The 21,262-nt window shown below is 42.7% G+C and overlaps 1 protein-coding gene across 10 annotated transcripts in view; it reads right to left on the bottom strand.

Annotated features, from left to right (window-relative positions):
• Window positions 1-21,262, bottom strand: part of CRB2 (crumbs cell polarity complex component 2) — a 73,225-nt gene that overhangs the window by 28,165 nt on the left and 23,798 nt on the right. For 5 of the 10 annotated variants that reach the window (XM_074608936.1, XM_074608935.1, XM_074608928.1 and 2 more), the window contains exons 1-3: window positions 13,117-13,406; window positions 2,529-3,230; window positions 39-234 (exon numbers count right to left, since the gene is read on the bottom strand). In XM_074608936.1, the coding sequence (XP_074465037.1) occupies window positions 39-234; window positions 2,529-3,230; window positions 13,117-13,189 (971 nt within the window). In that variant the 5' untranslated portion in view covers window positions 13,190-13,406. Of the gene's footprint in view, window positions 1-38; window positions 235-2,528; window positions 3,231-13,116; window positions 13,407-13,607; window positions 13,761-14,400; window positions 14,456-18,453; window positions 18,603-19,884; window positions 20,058-20,720; window positions 21,094-21,262 lie in introns of those variants that run through there. The other 5 variants (XM_074608930.1, XM_074608929.1, XM_074608931.1 and 2 more) reach the window with 5 other exon arrangements.

Consider the following 21,262-nt stretch of genomic DNA (forward strand, 5'->3'; position numbering starts at 1 on the left):
CCTAGTATCTAATTGCCCAAACAACAGTGATTTCTCACCTGTTAATGAGGTCATGACATGTCCCATTGTGCTGGCATGGGTGGCTCGCACATTCATTGATGTCCACCTCACACTGGATTCCTTGGTAACCTGGTGCACATGTGCAGGTGTAGAACCCAACATGATCATTGCACAGGGCCCCATTCTGGCAAGGGTCTGAATCACATTCATCTATTTCAGCATCACAGTTCATACCTTTGTTACAAAACAGAGAAATATCTGTGTTACAAATCCAGAAATGTGTATCTGTGCTGCCTGGACTTCTGAGCTGGAATCACAAAAGCCATGTTATCAACCCAAACTGGCTAGCATAGTGATCTGTTCAAATTTTGCCATAAGAATATTGGGAATTCATGAAGCGTATGCAATTCTTACAAATTAAGGACCTTTAATTCTTATTTGCAAACAAGATTATTTTGTCCAGACTTTTGGATTTTAGTCTTCTATCAAAACTAAAAATAGCTTCCAGTATTTGCGAAGCTTTAGTCTCTTTCATTCAGGTTTGCTGAAGTAACCGATCAGTCAGTACTTCACAAATAGCATCCATTTTCTAAGTAAGCTATAAAATCTTGATCTTATACTCAGCTCTCTTAAAAATCTAATGACGGCTATTTTGGTTTGGGATCCTTTGAGGGCAGGGAGGGCAGGAAGAGAAGAATCACACTGCTAGTCATTGTTATTTAAACTTTTCTATAGACTATAGCTCTTACAGTTTTAGTTAGACATGGTACTCTCGTGTTGCGTTGCTATTAATCAATCCAGTATTCTACATCAGAGGCAGCTGGGAAAAGTGATCCCTACCTGCTTCTCCAAAATATGGTTCCATTTTTTTAAATAATATTTGTAACTTGCTCTAAGATAACTAGGAAAAAGGCATTAAAGCAGTGCAAAATGCTAGTTACAGTGATATTAGATATTAGTAAGTAATTTTATTATGAAATGCTATTAAAAATTAGGTGTTAGCTGCAATACTACTAGTCAAGAATAACAGCAAGTCATGCATTTTTGGTCCAAAGCCTCAACTTTCCCTGACAGAATAAGACCTCCTATGCGACTGCTATGCAACTATCTTCCCATACTATATTCCACCTCTTTGAGCTGTCCGTGGCCTGGCATCACCTCCAAACCTTAGTCATTACAGTGGCACCTGCCAATCCATCTAATCTCCCTTTCTTTGCAAAGGCTCACCACACAGTGGACATGGCCATCCTAATCCTCATGGAATGTGGGCCCCCTAATCTGCTGGTTCAAACCCGTCAACACCAACGCAAAACTTCCTTCACCCAAATTCCAGCTGCGAGCACCAGGAAACAACCTGGTCTTGCTAGCCAATGGTGATAGAAACTCTGGATGATGCACTAGATTGTAAGGCAAAGCCTCATATTTGACATCAGAATAACTTGGATCACAAGAAGCTCCTCCAGCTGCCTGGGTCCTTTTATCACTTCCTTGGCATGGGAATCCCACAATCCTGAATCGAGGATTCAGCACAAAGATAAAAAAGAAACTGATTTGCAAAGACAGAATTATGCTTGATACTCAAAATCAGCAGTAATCTTAAGGCCTACACAGAAATTCTGCTTTTTTTCTCCTTCATCTCTGTTTATTTTTATCAGAGTGAGTCAGCACCAGGGACTGCATTCCTGATGTTGTAACTTCTCCTCATTCCACTGGTAATCGGCAGCATTCCTTCACAGCAACCCAACTCTTTAAACACTTCAGTCTGTGACAACGAGGAAGGCTGAGAAAGTTCATGTGCTAGGTGGTACCAGGCAGACGTGGGCGCAGTACAACTGCATTCCACTCCGATAAGCAGGGCTGGAGAAAGGAGAACCCCCCCACTGCCTCCCTCACAGATAACTCACAGGTGTAGATTACTCTCTGAGTCACCACTAGCACAGATGCACAAAAAAGAGATACTTATGTCACATGCCAAAAAACATTGGCCAAGCGTGAAAGAATTGGAAAACAAATCTCCAACTAAAAGACACTTTATTTCAAAAAGACTAATTCCCTCAGAGAAATCCTGCAAGACAAAGAACTACCAGCCACATAGGCAGAGATGAGTTATACCTGGAAACACTTAAGTATACATTTCCTTATAATAAATCTCTTCTCTTGTATACCTACCTTAATTTCATACTGAGAGCTAATCACACTTTGTATCTAGTACTGAAGTCTCAGACAGTCCACCCACTTCCACTCTTAGATCCGTGTCTCTCAATATCCACACCATCCATGGAAATCAAAGCCTTGACTATTGCCTGGAAGCCGCAACAAGCTGCACTAGACAATTATTCACACGCAGTACCAAACACTCCAGAAATAAGAGTCGTGCAACAGAGGTTTAGTCTCATAGCTGTAGAAGAACAGCTTCTCAGGACAGCTACTAACACTACAAGACACATCAGTGGCAGGCAAATTGTGGAACTACATGAACAGTGAGACGTAACCCAACCACCCGGCTAGTACATGAGCATGAAAGGTACCTGTGTAGCCGGGGATGCACTGGCACAAATAGTGATCCATCTCATTCAGGCAGGTGCCATTGTTTTTACAGGGCCGGGACGCACACTCGTTGATGTCTATTTCACAGTTGTATCCTTGGAACCCCGGCACACAGAAACAGCTATACTCATTCACCCTGTCTCGGCAGATGGCTCCGTTCTGGCAGGGGTTGGAGGCGCATTCATCAATGTTGTCTCTGCAGTTGGCCCCGGTGAAGCCAGGCTGGCAGATGCAGGCATAGTCCCCAGGACCCTCGACACATGTCCCGTTATTTAGGCAGGGGTGGCTAGAGCACACAGAGCTTTCTGTTTGGCAGCCTTCTCCGTTCAGTCCTGTTTGGCATTTACAGGTGTATCCATTTACACTATCTACACATTCAAAACGAGGATCTTTACAAGGGTTGCTCTCACACTCATTAATATCAATGTTACAATCAATACCTGTGAAGCCAGGCATACAGATGCATTCGTATTCCAGGCGTCCTGGAGTCCCACTGCAATTCCTATGGGCAGGACACTCGTGTTTATTGCACGCATCATAGAGGAGTTCGCAGTTTATGCCCATGTAGGCTACAGGCTCCATGGGGCAGGCGCACTGGTAACCCACTTCCAAATCCTTACAGCTCCCGCCATTTTTACATGGGGATGAGGAACAGCTGCTGTCGTTTTCAGAGTATGAAGTTCCTGTTGAGAAAAGAGACTTTTTGTTAGTCGGCATTCGTAGCCTACTAAGGAAGAAAGTTCTTCTGCTGATCACCACATACAACATGATACAACAACAAGGTTGCCCACCTCAATTCCACACTGCAAGGGACTGTTTGAGCCATTAGCTGAGAAGGATATTGGAGAATCAAACATTTACTATAAAGAAGACAACACAACATGCCTTTGTATCATGGCAATCAAGAATTTCTTGCTAAATTGGGTGACCCGACTTAGCAAGAAATTTTTTAGGAGACACTCACAAACCCAACTATTTCACTTGTGACATCCCTGAGTCACTTTGAGAGCAGTGAAACATATCACCTTAAATCCATTCACAAGAACTTTGTGTAAAATCCGATGACCCCTTTCACTGGTTGGGCACAGGACTTGTGCTTGGAAATCCAGAGAGGCAGACGGTATGTTTAAAGATATTCGTTGTGGCTCTTAATGTCCCAGCTGCTCCTTCTGGGGATACAATTTTGTCCCAGCTAATCCACTAGTGATTTGAAGATACTGCCATAAAGAAGCCACCTCAAGCTCCGAACTGGCACATTTCACACAGTCTCTGATTACATTGAGCAGCTCAAAGTTTGATAACTACTGCCCAGGCACCCTCTCCCCACAGGACAGACGTAAATTAATACAGCAGGAAATTTTTAGCTGTTACAAGAACAGCAAAGAAGACTGAGATTCACTGTACTGATGGCATTTTAGATCCAACCTCTTTGCCTAGCATTGGAAGCCAAGCAGTCACTAGCATTTAACCTTGGTTTTAGATGCCATTGTGTGAGCGGCTCTTTGCCCTTTTTGCCGCCTTCTGTATGTAATTCTGGGCCAGCTAGTGACAGGAATCAGTCTCTGGGCAACTCCACAAAACTGCAGATGGAGAGTGGGCAGTTACTCTGACACTGCCCACAGCTCACCACCCTTGGACTTCACTGAATTACTGCTAGTTGAGAAATGCTCTTTTAACGTGCTGTGCTCCATGCTAAGGATTTGCCAGGATCACACACTACAGCATCACTTCTCAGCTGACCTTACACATTCTCTCATTCATGCCGTCATTATCCCAGCCCATTTTTGGTCATGTTTGCCTTGCTCTGGTGCACCTTCTACACACCCAGTAGTTAATCTGTCATTGGTTTTCTATCAACTCACTGCCCCATCAGCTCTTCAGTCTCTTTGTACCTGAAGGTGGAGGCATCCGACTTCAGGTCTGAAAGGGATTTATAGGAGACTTTGGTTTACAAAAGCCTGCCCCTGCCATGACCTCCCCCAAATTCCTCCCACCAAAAGACTGTAGTGTTTCGAAGTCTTCTTTTAAGAGGCAGTGTTGATGGGGGAGGGAGGGCGCTCAGGGATTTAGACAGCCCTTTCTCTTCCCAGCATCATCTCTAGGGCCCACCCCTCCCTTCCTCTCTCATGTGATGCCGGGGAGAGCTGCTGAGCATTGCACTGTCCAGCAATCGCATTATTCTGCCATCAACCCTTTTATTCTCAAATTCCCAGTCAGGCAGAAAACAAGGATGACGGAATCTGCCTGGAATCTCTGTGGCAATTAAGAGTGGGAGCCCAGGAAACTATTCGCAAAAGAGCTTTACTAGGCAGGCGATAGGAGCCTTTGTGCGCTTAATGAGTAACCAGTCCCAGCCTGCACTTTCCACAGGCCAGGAGCACAGCCTGTGATAAAAAAAAGTGACCAACTCTACTGCATGTTCAGATCGACTTCTCTGATTTGCAGCAGACTCCACCTGCAAAGAAATGCGTATTTCAACAGAATCACCAAGCACCGCTAGTGTAGACAGGCTGAACTCATTTCAAAGGCTACATGCACAGCTTTCTCCTTCCATTATAAGTAGACAGTCTAAATGCTTCCTGCAAATAAAGATAAACATCAAATCCCTTTGTTATTTCCTGTCTTTTCCAAAGTTCTTTCACAACAGACACACCTTTTTGTACCTTCTTTATTTTTGTTCATCATATGACTGCAATGCTCAATAATCTGTAGGAGCCATTAATGCCAGTCCATTACAAAAAGATTTGGTGACCAATCTATGGCCCCACCATCACACACAAACCTGCAGACACAACAGGGCTCAACTACAGACAGGTACCAAGTCAAGCGAGCACAGGGCTTCACTAAGAAGCCAAAAGACCCTCTTGGCTTCCCAAAGAACAGCTACGTAGTAACAGGGAGAACTCCAGTCTCCTCTAAACTCACTATGATCATCAACAATAGGAGTGGTTAACTAGTTATGGGTACTCATAATGTGTGGTGAGTAACTAGTTATGTACAGGACTGCACAGAGAAAAGCTGACTTCCCGCATTGTTACTGTAGTAGGTTTAGCTACTTTTTATGACCAAATGTTACCTTAGTTTTGTCTAAAAGTGATGACTTCAGCAGGACTTCATTTTGGAGGAAAATGTTCCTTTTTTTGGAACAAACATCCTGAAGTAACACAGCATTGCTCATAAGGCATGCAAGGAGCAGGCTGAGAAGACCGCAGGGTAAATCACAAGAAATGAAGCAATATCTAAATAACTTCACATTATTCTGTGAACTGCAGCTTGCAGAAAATACCCACGTTTGCCCTACTCAGTAGAGGTTACAAGCGTATTAACAACACTAACTCCAAGATTATATCATATACTCCCCTGTATATAGCATGCCTATACTAATACTGGAATATTTCCCAAGGACAAAACATGCCCCTGTGTAAATATAGTACAACCCTAGTATTAATTCAGTGGCAGCGCTAAACTTCTGGCTAAATAATTCCACAGATGAGACGCTAATTGAAAACAGAATTTCTTACAGAGTGATGTCAGAAAGAGGGATTTCAGCAGTGAGAAGTGAATACAACACTTATGATGTCGCCAGGAAGTTAAACGCAGAGCCTGCAAGAATTCAGTGTACTAAATGGGTATCAAAGACTTAGACTACCACCTAGCTTGAGAAAGAACACATAAGATTTTTTAGCTCTGATTCTGTTATTTTCATATACCAGTCCTATGGCAGACTATACTGTTTCATGAAAATGGTGAAAACCAGGTCAAAGAAGTCGTTGAATGACAAGAGTTTATAGTTTTCCACAAAAGTAGTTGTTGCTGGATTAACAATGACATTCAGGATTTTTCCTTTACGTTTCACAAGAAGAACATCAATCAGTGGTGTTTGTAAGTGAAAAAAAACATTAAAAAATATATTACAGTCATATCATCCTGCAACCCTACTCTGAAATGAAACCAGAGAAGACTACAGTTTCTTTGAAGAATACGTTCCAGGCATTTAGGGGTGGGTTAGGAGGAACTTCAAAGGCTAACAGAATCCCATATAAAGCATTCATTGAGCTCAGTCAGGACAGGTCTGGTTTTACACTTTAAAAGGTAGAAGGACAAAGATTTACAAGGACAAAGATTTTCCCTAAAAGATGAGGTTTGTGACCTTTTGTATCACTTTAAGGCAAACAAGCTGCATTACCAGGCTTTGTTTTAATAATTGGCTTTAATAATTTTATACTTTACGTCTTTACTAAATGATCTTGTCAAAGGGCAGTTGCAACAGTGAGTTTTCCAGCCATAAAAAGAGAAATCAGAAATTAATGAGATTCTGGGCAACCCGAGATCCCCCTGGTAGTAGTTCACGATCTCTCTCCCAGAGAGTCCTGAGGAATCTCTTACTGCAGTAAAGCAGGACAAGATGCTGTTGCACTGCACTGGCAGAGCGAGTTGTGGGAACTGATAAAAAACAGTGCGGGAGGAGGAGGTTCTCAAAGAGCTGTAGCAAGGTTTCTGTCCTTTTCTTTAAAAAACAAACAAACCCCCTCAACTTTGTCTGTTCTCCATTATCTCACACATGCCATGAAATCTCAGTGGTAATTCCCCCCACAACATGAGTCGCATGGAAGTGGAAGTAACTTCTTTCACAGCCTCCCCTCTCCATCCTGACATTAGGCTAGCGCTGCTGGCAGAAGGGTTTGTTAGACACCAAGGATTCTAAGACAACACACAGGACAAGGAGCTTCAGTCATTTCATTACTTCACAGCTTGTGAGCACTAGCATTACTCAATGGCTTCTATTTTTGGGGTTTGTTTTTCACAAGTTTGTTTTTTCAGTCTTGGGAAACTGTGATAGAGGATGGATGCCCTCAAGCTGGGGACACACCTGCTCTCAGGGAAGATGCTCAGTGCTTCACTGACAACTACCCTAAGGGTGCTCTTAATGGTCACTTAAAATTCCAACAGGGAAGTGGCACACATTGGGGTTATCAGCCCTGAGATTACCTTGTTTCCTTCATACCAAAGGACAAACTTGACAACTGATTAATGTTTGGGGTTTTTTCTTTAATTATAATTAATGTGTTATTCAATGGAACAATATAATGTCCACAAACACAAAAAAATTCTAAGCAGAGTCAGCAGTACTCACTGAAAATACCCATCTCTGAATACCTTTCTCATCCCTTCACCTTCTCTCTCCAAGAAAATCAGCACCATTTACATTACCCACAGTCCAGGTTAAAAAAAAAAAGGACAGAAAAACAGGAGATGTAAAATACCAGACTGAAGCTGCAATGCTTTTAAGGGGTAACTGGGTTACATGTATGCCCAACAGTGCTTCCCTGTGACATGAACCGAGTGGACACGTACTGTTCTCCTCAAAAACCTATTACTGTGAACGATTCCCAAACAGGAAAAAGAGTTTACACACTGCATCTCCTAGCGCAGCAATTTTGTTTTCTGTTAAACACGTTGCAATGGACAGGACTGGCATAGCATATTCTCCTCTTGTTTTAGTATATACTTTGGGAAAGGCCGCTTCATGCTTACGAGTATTTATTTATGTTTCCAAAATTATGACCCAGTCATGACGCATTAAGTAACTTTTGTGCACGGATTTGTTATTGAGTTCCTTGACTTCCATGCTATTTTAAATCTTGCTCCCTATGACTATCATCTTTTAAAAAAGGCTTGTGGAGAAAGAGGCTTCCTTCAGGTGTATTTCACCTGCCCTACTCAGTACAACAACTGGAAAAAAGACAATTTACAACCAAGAGGTGAGAACAGCAGGTTTCCCAGCAGCAGCCTCCAACTGCACCACAATCGTAATTGAGCCAGAGGAATCTTCAAGTGCCTAAACCGGGAATGCTCAGAACCCCAGCCTGATGCAATTCTTCCCAGTCAGGCTGTGCTCCTGCTCATCGCCCCAGCACATTTCCCGCTACAGAAAGATACTGAGGCCCAGGAGAGAAAGGGAACCCCTCCACCTCAAGTATCAGAGTAACACGACTACTAAATAAACTCTGAATAAAGGAATGGAAAGAGTTATGTCTCCATGACAACAGGAAGGCATGTGCTTATATTAGTAAATCCCTGCTGACCTCTGCTGATCTTTCCCTATCCTGGTCAGTGTAAAGGATTAGCCAAAGGGTACACACTGTGGCCTGTTCCCAGGATCCACGCACCAGGAAGGAAGACTGGGCAGGCCTCAAAAGGGGCTTTCATGCTGTTCACCCTCTCTCTTCCCCACCCTTGCTAACTTTGGAAGGATAGCATATCTGCTATGGAAGGTAATGGCAGAATAAAGTCAAACCCTTCTTTAGGAAGCACTTGTCCAGGGAATGTACAAGGCCTTTTTAGGTGCCTTTACGCAGTCTAGGGCTTTACACGCCCCACTTACCTCTCGACACAGAGAGATTAAACCCTTTCTTTCCAGACCTGAGCAAAGCACCTGCTCCTAGTAATACTAGCATCAGAAAACAAGACCCTCAAATTCTCTGAAACTACTGACAAGCTCGTGAAATGCTAATAACTGGCACTGATATTTCACCTAGCCTAAAATATTCCATAAACTGTATTCCTTGTCCTGTTTAATATGTTAACAGGTATCTTTTGACAGCTGCTTTAACAGTGGGCTCTTCTAGTCAACATCAGAAAACTGGATGTGGGCATGGGAAACTTTCCAAAATACCAATGTTTGATCACAACTGCTAAGCCCGTGAGCTGCAGCAGGTTCCCACCTCTGCCAGCCATCAGGAGAAGCTCTGTCGAAGCAACTCACTCCCACCTACCAGCTGCTCCCTCTCCCCCAGCCACTTCCCATCAGCTTTTGTCTGAATTTCCTGGTCTTGTGCTCAGGTGGTGTTGCCATTAGAATCAGGCATATTCAATTCCCCTCAAGATTCTGTTGCCCAGAATCAGGTTCTTCCTCTCCATTTTTCCATAATAACTATTTCATTTTTTTATTGTTGCACAAACGGTATAGAAGGGAGAAATAATACTTCAGTGAAAATGCAGGCTGAGATACTATCTGCTCTCTGAATCTAAACATCACCATTACCATCTCAGGTTTACAGCTTATCAGATCTGACAATCTCTGTAAAGCAAGACGTGACACTAAGACAAAAAAAAAACCAACCTCAAAATAAAGATTAGATAATCAAAAAGCATTGTTGGCCATCAGCAGGTAGTACCTCTAAGACAACACTGAATAAATGGGCCAGCAAGATGCTAGGGATTCTAGCAATGCCTATAGAATCGTTTAGAAGAGTCATTTTAAAAAGAGCCTTACTATTCATGGCTTTCACGTATCTTGTAGAGTTTTGGTAGATTAAATGCACAAGCCCAGTATCCTAGCCAATGACCAGTTTGGATACTAATTTAAAAACCTCTAGTGAAGTCCCTGCACACAGTTCAGATTGCAGTTTTTCCTATCGAAAGTTTGAGGTGGATATTGTGCGTTCATCACTTCCCAGCATACTTCTTACATCGTTTTTCTTTGCTACTGGAGACGAACAATTTCCGGACCACAACACGTGCATGCTAGGTTTTTGATGTGACAGAGGTTTTTCATGCCAGACACATGTACACAGTCTACTAGTGTAAGGTGTTTATAAAGAATTTATAAAGGCCTAGACCACTAGACTTTCATTAAGACAGGCATAAGAAGATGTGGCTCAGTTTCCCCTTGTGAAATATGCAGAATATTTACCCCCTGAAAGAAGCAGAATGCTAATTCCTGGCTCTCTCCCAACCCAGCTTGCCCAGTGAATTGCTGAACGGTGCCGAATGGGAGGCAGCAATTCACAGGGCTGGGCAGTGCTAATATAATGGTCAGAGGCGTTAACAGCATTAATCAGAAATACCGCTTCAGAGAATTAAACTTACTCTTAACATAGAACAAGTAGCCAGCTAGCTTGTTTTCATTATCTGTTCACTGTTTTAACACAGATTTGAAGATGAGACTCCTATTATCATGCTTCTAGAACTTGGAGAAAGACCGGAGCTATAAATCCATGTTTTATGATAGTATTGCATATATTGCCACAGCAACTCTTTGATCTCCTGTGCTTATGACACCCCAGTATTTTCCCTTAATAAACACTCCTCCAAGCTGACCTTCATGGTTTACACACTCTGTGATCTCTCAGCCACTTCCACAGATCAAACGCTGAGACAGGGTTTCCTGTGTATTCAGTTAACCAGATTGAGTCACAAGCTTTAATTTCCCATTCTTATTTAAATATACTGACAATCAACAAAAGAGCTGAAAAGATTCAATTTCTTTGTTTCCACGTTTTGAAGCAAGTAAGATTGAAACTGTTTGTATGTCGGAGCTAATCTCAGGAGCTTCCATTAGAGCAGATAGCAAAGTGCCAGAAAAAAGATTTGTCTGCACGTGTTCTCTCTCAATAGGTGTCCAAAGCATTTTCCAGGCCAAAGGTATGTGAATTACGGTGCTCATTGCTGGATAGAGTTGTGGGAACAGAAATGAGCAGACACTCATTCTGGCCTCCAGAATCTCCTTTAGAACACAACAAATAAGGCTGAGAGATATTCTGCCCATTACACAGACAGCAGCAGTAAAACTGGAGTCACACGCAGAGCCTGTACCACTCTCCCTCTGGAGTTTATTTTAAACAACGGGAGATAGTGTGGATCTGGCTGCAGGATGGTCTTATGGTTACAGCTTGCAACAGGCCATCTGGATAATCAGAATTTTCTCAAAAATTTTGAACAAATAACTTAGCCACTTGGTGCTTCAATGACATTTACACTTGGTTAATTAGAAATAAATAAAAAACGTAGTCATATGCCACACAAGGGCAAGGAAAGGCATTTCCTTATGGCCTTAAAATTCTAGAAGTGCTACATAAATACCATTATTCACTATAGTTAAAATCTGGCAGAATTCCCCTTGCAAAATAGGAGCAGGTGTAAAGACTATGGAAATTACCGTTTCCCTTGAGCTTTGCCGGCTATATCAAGATGTGTCACCCATCTGCACTCCAAGAGAAAACAACCTTCTCAGTAAATCACTGTTCCAGAAAAGAGCTTTACCCACGACTGAAAAGCTATCAGTGCAATGGTCCAACAGCACAAATCCCCAGAAACATGCCAGGTCTGTGGCAGCCTCATACTGAGCAATACCGTAAAGGCAATGGGCCTTCCTTTTGCACAATACAAAGCCACCATAATTGCTTCACACTCCAAACCAGTAGCTATGGTTACTAGATACAAAAGGACAGTCCTACTGCTTCCCTGTGGCCAGAGGAATTCCAGGCACTTGGAGTGAATGCACCAGACAAAGAAGCTGGTACAAGGAAGAGAGAGAAAAAAAAAATCAGAAAAAAATCAAAACAGATTTTTACTTTCATATTCATAGTGTGAGGTGATCAGAGCAAAGGAAATTTAGGGAGGCTTCAGAGGGGAAAAAAAAAAAGACTGCTGGGGAATCAAAGGAAAAGCTGAAAACTTTCTCCAACTCTCAAAAAGTATATAAACATCACTCACTAATGTGAGAAAATGCCCAATACAGTGTTCAGCAGATATTAGCAGAGAAAAGGCTCTTTGACTGTATTTGCTGCATGTTCTCCATATTTCACCTGGACTTCTTCATGTCATTGATCATTCCTGTCCTAGCTCAGTGGAAACCAAACAGGACTTTCACATACAGGTACTGGCCTGGCATTCTCAAGGAGAGGATAAGGAGGCTGGTTCAATCCAAATCATACTTTCCAGTAAAAGGCTGGACATGTTCCTGACATGACCTTATAATCCCTAGATAACTAAAACAGATGTCTAGGCCCAGCAGGTCTCCAGGCACCCATTCCAGAAGAAACAGAGAATTCTGTTTTTCAGGGAGCGTAAGAAACTGTATACAAGGATGACTTTTGGAGCCCGAAGACATGTTCATGTGAACTTGAAGAATCCCAGTATATTCGAGTATATTCTTTGGCTATAAAATAAGTTTTCAATGTGGAAAAAAACAAAACAAAACAAAACAAAACTCCCCATTAGCGTGATAGACTCTCTTGCACTTCCAGGATAGATCTGCTTTCTTCAAAATTGCTAAGTGAGAACACTCATGTACTGTCTTCTTCCTCCACGTTTTGTACCAGAGGTAACTGGCACTTCAACGTATTAGCATACTCCCCTAGATACACTCCTGTTTTGCCTAGATGTATTTCTAAAGCATATAGAATGGAAATGAAGTTCTGTGTTTCTTCTGTATGAGCACAACCATAAAATTCGGAACTTTTCAATGGAAGAAGTGGTTACTATTATAGCTGAATACTTTATTACATGAAAGTGCACACACTTTTTACCTCTTGTGAATAAATGCATGCGTACACGTGCACATGAAGAAAGAGAAAAGGAGACAAGAAATAAATAAAAGGAAAAACATATCTGAAATGAAATGCCTGTTTATCTTCCAGACAAGAAGTTTTCAGGCTTCAAATCTAACTGTGAGAGTGACATGTTGTTCAGTTACCTTTGCAACACACGGGCAGGTCACAGATTTGATCCGAAGTTACCGCATAGTAGCTGGGCAAGAATCAGGCACAGAAGACAAAAACTTACCCCAGAATAAGAGGAAAAGTGGCAGCAGGAGTGCAGCATTGTACGCCCTGGATGTAGTTTTCTTTAATTCCATGACAAGTCTAAGAGTGGCTGTTCTAAAAGCCTCTGGGGAGAAACAGTAGTTGGAAACTAGCAAACACCAGCTCTCCCCTCATCAGGGATCCTGGAGACCCCTCTCCCCCGCAGGCAGCGGGTCCATGCTCGCCGGGCCGGGCACCAGCACTGACGCGGTGGACAGAGTCCCTGTCCCCGCGCACCGCGCCGCTCGCGCTGCGGGAACGGAGGGAAAACGCTGCCTGGATCGCACGGACTGAACCGCGCAGGGCGAAGGCAGCGGGGGCAGGCGGGGCAGCTGCAGGGCTCGCAGGCCGGCTCCCACAGACGCCCGGGCTGTCGGGAGTGGTGGGGGATTGGAGGGCCGGGAGATGCGCAGTACAAGGCAAAAGGACCCTGTGTGGCTGAACTCCCACTGTGTAACTAAGAAAACAAACCTGGTGTCTCCTCCATAGCTGTGACAGGAGCTTAGAAGCGGCGTGGGGACTGAGGCGGCCGGGGGTCACTTCTAGGGTGCAGGCTTCTGTATCAGCTCATATTTACAAACAAAGTCCAGATGAGGATCAATCACAATTTTCTGCTAGGGGCTGCTTTGTTCAGAGAGAAAATAAACAGAAAAGACAAAAAAAGCACACTATTAATCCCAAAGAGCAGAGTTAGTCCACATTAGTCTTTACTGCTCTCTCTCATGTGTGAGCCCACGAGACATACAAACCCACAAAATGTACATCAACCCTTTTTTCCCAATTAAGGAACAGTTATAGGGATCAACAGGAGAAGTATCTGCATAACATAACACAAGCACCAAATCACATCACCACCTTTAGATGCATGTGTTTACTTTTAGAAGTGGAAAAAATTATCAGTGTCCATTGTTTTATGAGAGTAACTGGAAAAAGACAGAGCCCACACTCAGTTGCGACCTACTAAGTACCTCTAAATCCACATCACAATTGGATTAAATTAACAGTAATGAGAATTACGTACATTGCCTCACCCTTCCACTGACAACTAAAAATAGAAGGCAGGTAAGATGCCATACAAATTCCTAGTTTAAACAAGACATATGCAAGATAGCAAGGAATTGGTGCAGACAGACCTAGGCTGCATGTGATGAAAACAACAGCAATCCTACAATGAGTAATTTATATTATTTCAGCATCTTGCAGAGCAGACAGAGGCTGATGGGCCACGTGCAGGGAAATGGGATATTTACTGCATTGTTTTTACCTTCAGTGCAGAAAGCAGAACAGTCACAGCCAAGAGCGTTTTCACCACCAAAACACTGCAATTAAGAACAAATGGTTCATCTCACTATCCCGCCTTGGAATGCTCCAAAGAGGATATATCATGTGTTATCAACCTTATCTGGACCACCCTGCCCCCACTTTCATCTCTGATGTCTTCAGTCTGTTTTCTCAAGATCAGGCTCAGTATTAGTTTCTTGCCAGTTACCACAACCATCTGGAACTCATTTCTCTCTCCTTAGATTCTCATTTTGCTGTCAGGGGACTTAACCAAGCACTGACACATACAGAATATTTCTGCTCATAAATTTTTGCCTTACCTGTGTGAATTATCCTCCCAACAACTCACCTTTTCCAAATCAAAGCAAGTAAGTATGAATTCATTGCATAATTAACACTGCAAGAAACCACCATTCTTCCTTGGTCGAATACAGCCACTTCTGTAAGTCGACCAGTGCAATACTTCACAGCACTTGGGAAATAAATCTATCCATAGTGATTTATGGCTCATATGTCTACCTGAAGGACATACTCAGCTTTCATAAAACAGTATTAGTGTAACAAATTCCCACACATAAGGAAGTGGAGGTCCTCCCACAGGGGCTTAGGTCTCTCGTGCAGCTCTGCTGCCGCCGCTGTGCTGTGTGGCCTGTGGCACCTCTTGCCCCTGACAGAGCCGTTAGCCACGAAAGACTTGTTACGCACTAGCTAGACTCAGAAACAAGCAAAACAGTTCAGTAGAGGCTGAACAATTAAGGACCTCCAGAGAGGAACATTCTTGGTGTCTCAGTATGTTTGAGACAATGTCTTAAGCAGCAGCTTCTTGTGCTAGTGGCTGAGTTTTATTCTGGAGTCTTCATTTGGTCTTTCTGTCAAGTTAATGTTGACAGGTTCGAACTGAACTGCTAATGTGGCCAATAGGTCAATAATATTACACATGCAAGAATGCTATGAATGGTACCTTTTTGAAGGTACCATTTAATGCATTTATCACAACAGGGTTTGGACTCGAGCAACCTGGGAAATGGCAGCAGAATATGGTTCTCAGCCAAAGTCTTCCACAGACAGAGGTGAGACTCTCATGTCTGCACTGCTGCCAGGATGCACATATTGTGAGTTCTGAGGTTGGAGCAGGTGACGAGTGATGATCCTCTTGAAAAAAGTGTTGATTTGTTCTCTATGACCACTGTTAAATGCTACCATATCCAAGTGCTCTGCCGGGACTTAAGGCTCATTTAGTGTCGCTCAAAACCCAAGCTAACAAAGCCCGCATAAGTCAAGACATCTGACTTCCTTATAATAATCATAATACCTTAATCCAGTGTCTACCTGTGAGGATATTAGAATTTAGTTTTTTCAACGTTCATGGTTGCAATTTTATGAGATTTTGCCAGCATAAATGGCAGACCATTTCTGTGCTGGACCCTCAGGCATACAAACGCCAATGTGGGTATTAACCAGCTTAGTCCAATTAAAGGACCCTAATGCAACTCTGTTAAGGCCCTGATTTGTTAGGCTTGACTACATTTCCAAAAAAGGTACACAATTGGGTGGATTTGTTATCTAAAGCATAAGCTCCCAGTCCTTAGTCATCCTTGCTAAAGCCTTCCCCAAACTGGCCATGGTTTGTGCTACCTCCGCATCGCTGCAGTCCAACGTCAGTATAATCTGCTCTTTAACATAGTATTAAAACTAGAGCCAAAGGACACAGCTGCTTTCGTCCGTGTAACACTCATTACAAGAGATTTAAGGACAGCATAACAGCAAGGCTTCTATTCTCAGCTGGGAGGCAGGAAACTTTGCAAGCCGGAAATGCATGCCATGAAAATGGGGCAGCAGTAGGCAAGGTGGATTAAGAGAAAAGGGAGCAAGTAGGTCTGGGGTACTCAGCAGAGCCTTTCTGTCCTCTTATTCTGTACTTTTTGTATGCTTTTCACAAGACAATCCTGTACATTTCTCTACAAACAGTTCAGAATGAACTGCACAGCAAAGTACCTAAGAAAAACAGCCTCCACTTTCCATTCAAAGAACAATGTACGCTTGCATGAGTTTCACAATCTTTCCTCACACAGGGCTTAAAATAATCCTAATATTATGGACTGGATACTTGAGCTTAGATGTGTAATATGATGGCCAATATCACAGAGAGAAGCTGGTAAGAATAAGGGCATTCTTATCTCCTCTCACATGCACATATTGTACCTGCTTCAGAGGAGACAGGTAAGGAGGCAGGTACCTTCCCTCCTTACAATTCCGGAACCCCACCTCTGAATACAAATCTACTTTTCTGAATTGAGCAATGCAAGCTAACAGCACCAAAATCTTCTGATTTTTTCCCTAGCTTCATCCTCTGAGGATTATTAGGCACAACCATAAACAAAGAAGCCCATACTAACAGTGGCTGCAGACTTAGAACTTGGGAAGTTGATCTTGTTAAGAAACAAACTTCCAGTTCCACTCAAAAGGTGTGCTAAAAACAACTGCTTCAGTACGCTCTTCTGCTATCAGTCACTGCTGAAAAGTGACAGGTATATTTTTTAAAAGTTCAGGTTTTGGAATTTCAAGCCTATGGACTCACAGGCCAATTCTGTAAACTGAAAAGCTCAAATACAGTTTGATGATGTAATGCTTGAGGGTTCTCCAGGGTCCAATCTCTTAACTCGAAATTTACTGTTTCTTGTAATAACCAAGGTTATTACCCTTAACATGCATTGTCACAACTTTTCCATCTGGCCACTAGATGTCCCTTCTGCACCGCACAAATTCAAGCAAAGGCCATTGTGTGAAAACGGGAATTAAGAAATTCATGTATCACCTGCGCTGTCAGACGAATGCAACTAGAAACATCCTGAAATGCTGCAGGACTGTGCCAAGCTGCACACTGAGCACTGTGAGACCAACAGCAACATCCACACATCGGAAGAGCCATGGAACAGTTTTGTTTGTGAGTCAAAACTTTTAAACGCGCTATTAAAACTTGGCAAAATCACACAAAATTTCCAGTCGCAAGACATTCTAATTGCACTTTTTAGTCACAGTAAATTTTAGTTTCATTGCTAACCAGAACTGCTGGCAAGTAAATCATGCTGCCTGATAAGACTTTTGAGCATATGACACTGGTCAGTCCTAGGTAATGGCAATGAAAAAATCATGACAAGAAATAGCAGAAAGGTTGCTATTTCTTGCCATGCAGTAACTCGAGAGAACAATGTAATGTATGGTCAGAGTTCTGACCCCATCTCACTTTCCTGGAGCACACTAATCAATTTCAGATAAAATTGTAGTGTTGGAGAAGAAGAGGGTTGGCAGTGCAGTAGGACAGATGCAGAATGAACATTTATTTACAAGAATTTCATAGGAAATACCCCTGTGGTTTAAGACTGAATGTGGCACAGATATCCCTTATGCAAAGGTTTGCGGTCTAACTCTTCCACAGATGCAGCCCTAAAAGCCTGGCCATCAGGCGCCATCCTGTGGCAACGGACTCTCACTCTTGTCATGCACCAGAGACCGAGCTCAAACGCATGATTTATGTCAGTCATACAGCTACAAACAGCCAACAAAACCTCAGTGAAATCCTGCCTTAACTGAGGAACTGGGACAACACTGGGTCCTCTTAAAAGGATATCACTTCTACAAAGAAATTACATCTTAGGCAGAACTTTTTCTATTTGGTATCACCAGCAATTTGTTGGAAGACTCCCGTATTTGTCTGCAGACTATGGATGGTCTAGGGTTAGGATTTGAAGGGAAAAAATTGAAGCAGACCTGCCTGAAGTCTGAAATCACCTACTCTGACGTGCAAAATTGGCTGCTTGTGCAGAGATCTTCATTACATGCCTCATTCCAACAAAGAACAAATTGTAAGAACTGTAAGAAGGATATCCAATATATGTATAGGACCTATAGCTTCCTCTCCAACCTATAAGCCCATTCACTACATACACAGACCAGGCCGTAATAAAGATAGGGCCATACCTCTGCCAAGTTATCTCTAAAGGAAGTTACAGAAGTCGGGCTCTAACCATGTACGTACCCTTTGATCTACGTGAGACTCTGCTGGAGTGCTGCAGATCAACTTGAAGCCCCTTTGATCCTCTTCCACTGCTTACAGCTGCCTCGGTGGAGGTGAATCCCTTCCAAGGGGCCTCCTTTGGCAGATGGGAAGATGAGAATGTTGATCAGCTAAGAGGAAGCAGTTATCAGTGTAAAAAAGGTCTCAGGCAAGATTTTCTACAGTAAAATGTTATAGCAGGAAGAAGGAAGTGTTCAATACATTGCCTGGATCTAAGAGTGTTTTGAAGTTGTATTGACTATTGAGAGGCCTTTTTGCTGCTGTTTTTGTCAGAATGATCCAACGTGTAAATATTCCTTTTCACTACGACTATCCCACCACTGCTTGGAGGGAGCCTCTCAAGCCACTGGAGGGCAGTGCTGGGCAGTTTTCTGATCTACCAGCCTAAAAACTGCTTTGAAACGCAACATTCTAAATTAGCAAATGTTTGTTGCAAATGTCTGCATTACCGGCAACCCTGGAGTCATGCTGGTGCCTAGGGCGCTTAGCAGGCTTCAGGGGAAAGGCTAAACGCTCAGCCAGAACCAAAGGAACCACAATCAGAGCCAAAGTAAGGGAGCTACGCCCTGCAGCAGAGCCTGGGTGAAAGGAACCTTGTAATGCAAAAGTTTGCACTCTGTGAAGGCCAGACGTTGGGGGTGGGGAAACGGGAATTTTGGAAGAGTCCCCAGCTGGACCTGAAAAACAAACACGTCTAGCTGCACCATGAGAGCTATGTGTTCTGAGGCAGAGTCTAACCTCAAAGTGCTGTATATGATATCTGTCTGCCACGGAATTGACACCTTTGAATACCGTATAAATCAGCAAGCTCTGCCTCATTTTCCTTCCAGATGTAATCTCTGTTGTCTCTCACAGTCTTCATGCGCAGTCTGCTCTGTAATGAGGCCTCTGGGAAAAAATGGACACTCTTACCACAGTAGGTGGCAGGAAGTAAAATGGATTCAGCCCAAGGATGTACCAAATGTTGGGGAACAAGTAACCTTCCCCAAGAACACAAAGATACGGGTCTTGCTTCTGTGCATTTGCACCTTAATGAACACTCCATTGAAGAAGTACCCTTATTACCTCCAAAGCTAATCCAGGTAACTAAACAGACACACCTGACAACCTGAAGACAAGGAACAACTGTACAGAAATAGCCCTATGTTCAGTTTCCTGACTCGCCAGCTGGGGATATTGTCCAGCTACTTTCAGTATCTTAGGCTCACACACTCGTGACTTTGTAGGCCATGTTTCACATCAATATTAGTATAAGCACAGACTGTGCCACAGTGACGCAGAGTAGCAAACATCTCTGAAGTTAACTTCTGTTCTAAGAATATTTCACAGACTGAAGCTCCTGTGTGAGTCAATTGTTTCATCTTAATAGATGCCCCAGAGCAATGGCCTTACCTAAACTAGGTGTGCAAAAGTTGCTGGATCTCCTATGACTTGGACAAGAGGGTCTGGCAGCTTTGCAAGGATTACGGCAGCACGTACTGGCATATGGGCAGACACTCCATTTTGCTGAGATGCTAAATCCCGGTGTTGCCATTGTCATCCATTTGTCAGGTTCCTTAACGGACCTTTAAGAATGACAAATACAAATCTTTAGATAACTGTTAACAGCATTCAAGCTTGTTCTCATGGTCTTCAAATGGTGCCTCATACCAATGTCAATGACACTGAATTTGTTTCACAATTAGGACTTGAATAACTAACTTGTCACCACACTGGCAAAAATTCTTCCAGACCCGTTCTGTATGTGTAGACCCCTCTTTAGGAAAAGATAATATAAGTAAGTTAGAAAATTTAACTTAATAAGCGTATATACTTGTACTCCTGACCCTTTCCTTCTGGCATAGAAAGGTTTTGATGTTTACCAACTACATTACTAGTACTTTGGCAGCAGTAATGTCAGATCAGAACAATTTGAGCTGAGAGACAACCCCACATACAGTATTCTAAGTACTAAGTATTAGTACTGCTGCATTACTGCAAACTAAAATGAAGGGATAGGGACCTATATAATTAGAAGTTATGGAAATATACATTCTCTGCCAAAGACAGCTCAATATCAGTTATGATAAATACAACAGATTAATTGCACCAATAATTTTCTCATTTTCTCAACTTCAGAATAGTGAAGGTTTATGACTGACCAGTTACAGGTCTTAAGAGATCAGTAACCCCAAATCAAATTTTATTTCAAAGACATGGTAAAAAATAGACTCAAAAGATATGCCCACCTTAATTCTATGATCCTTGCAGATTTAAATCAGGCCTAATCCCTCACATCTGCTTCTGAAAAATATCCTCATTTGCCTCTAACTGCGTAACAGGACCAGAGACTAGGCTAGGTGGAGGTTTTTAGGGCTTCAGTGCTTCTCTCTGCCCTGAGAGAAGCTCTAGTTTGTTCCATTTCTCTTAGGGAGCATGGTTGATGCACATTTTCTACTTCATGTCTTGCAACAGGAGGCAAACCAAGCTCTTGCTGAGCTTCTGTGAAAGGTGGTATTGATCTGCAACACAAGTGTTTGAATCTTCAGCTCTGCTAACTGGTGTGCTGAATGTGCACAGGAGTTCATCAATATGTCTGAAACAAAACCTGCTCGATGGCCTCTGAAAAAAAGAAAAACGAAGCTTTTATAGCACGCTGAATTAAAATGCACTCTATAATCTTGATTTACAATCAAGAAGTCTAACTATAATATCATCAACTTCCATATACGCAGTACATCCCATCACACACGGTCAATATGGGTTTCTTGCTACAATGGGCAAAAGGAGA

The sequence above is a fragment of the Larus michahellis genome, chromosome 15 (genome assembly GCF_964199755.1).
Source record: "Larus michahellis chromosome 15, bLarMic1.1, whole genome shotgun sequence".
Taxonomy (NCBI): domain Eukaryota; kingdom Metazoa; phylum Chordata; class Aves; order Charadriiformes; family Laridae; genus Larus; species Larus michahellis.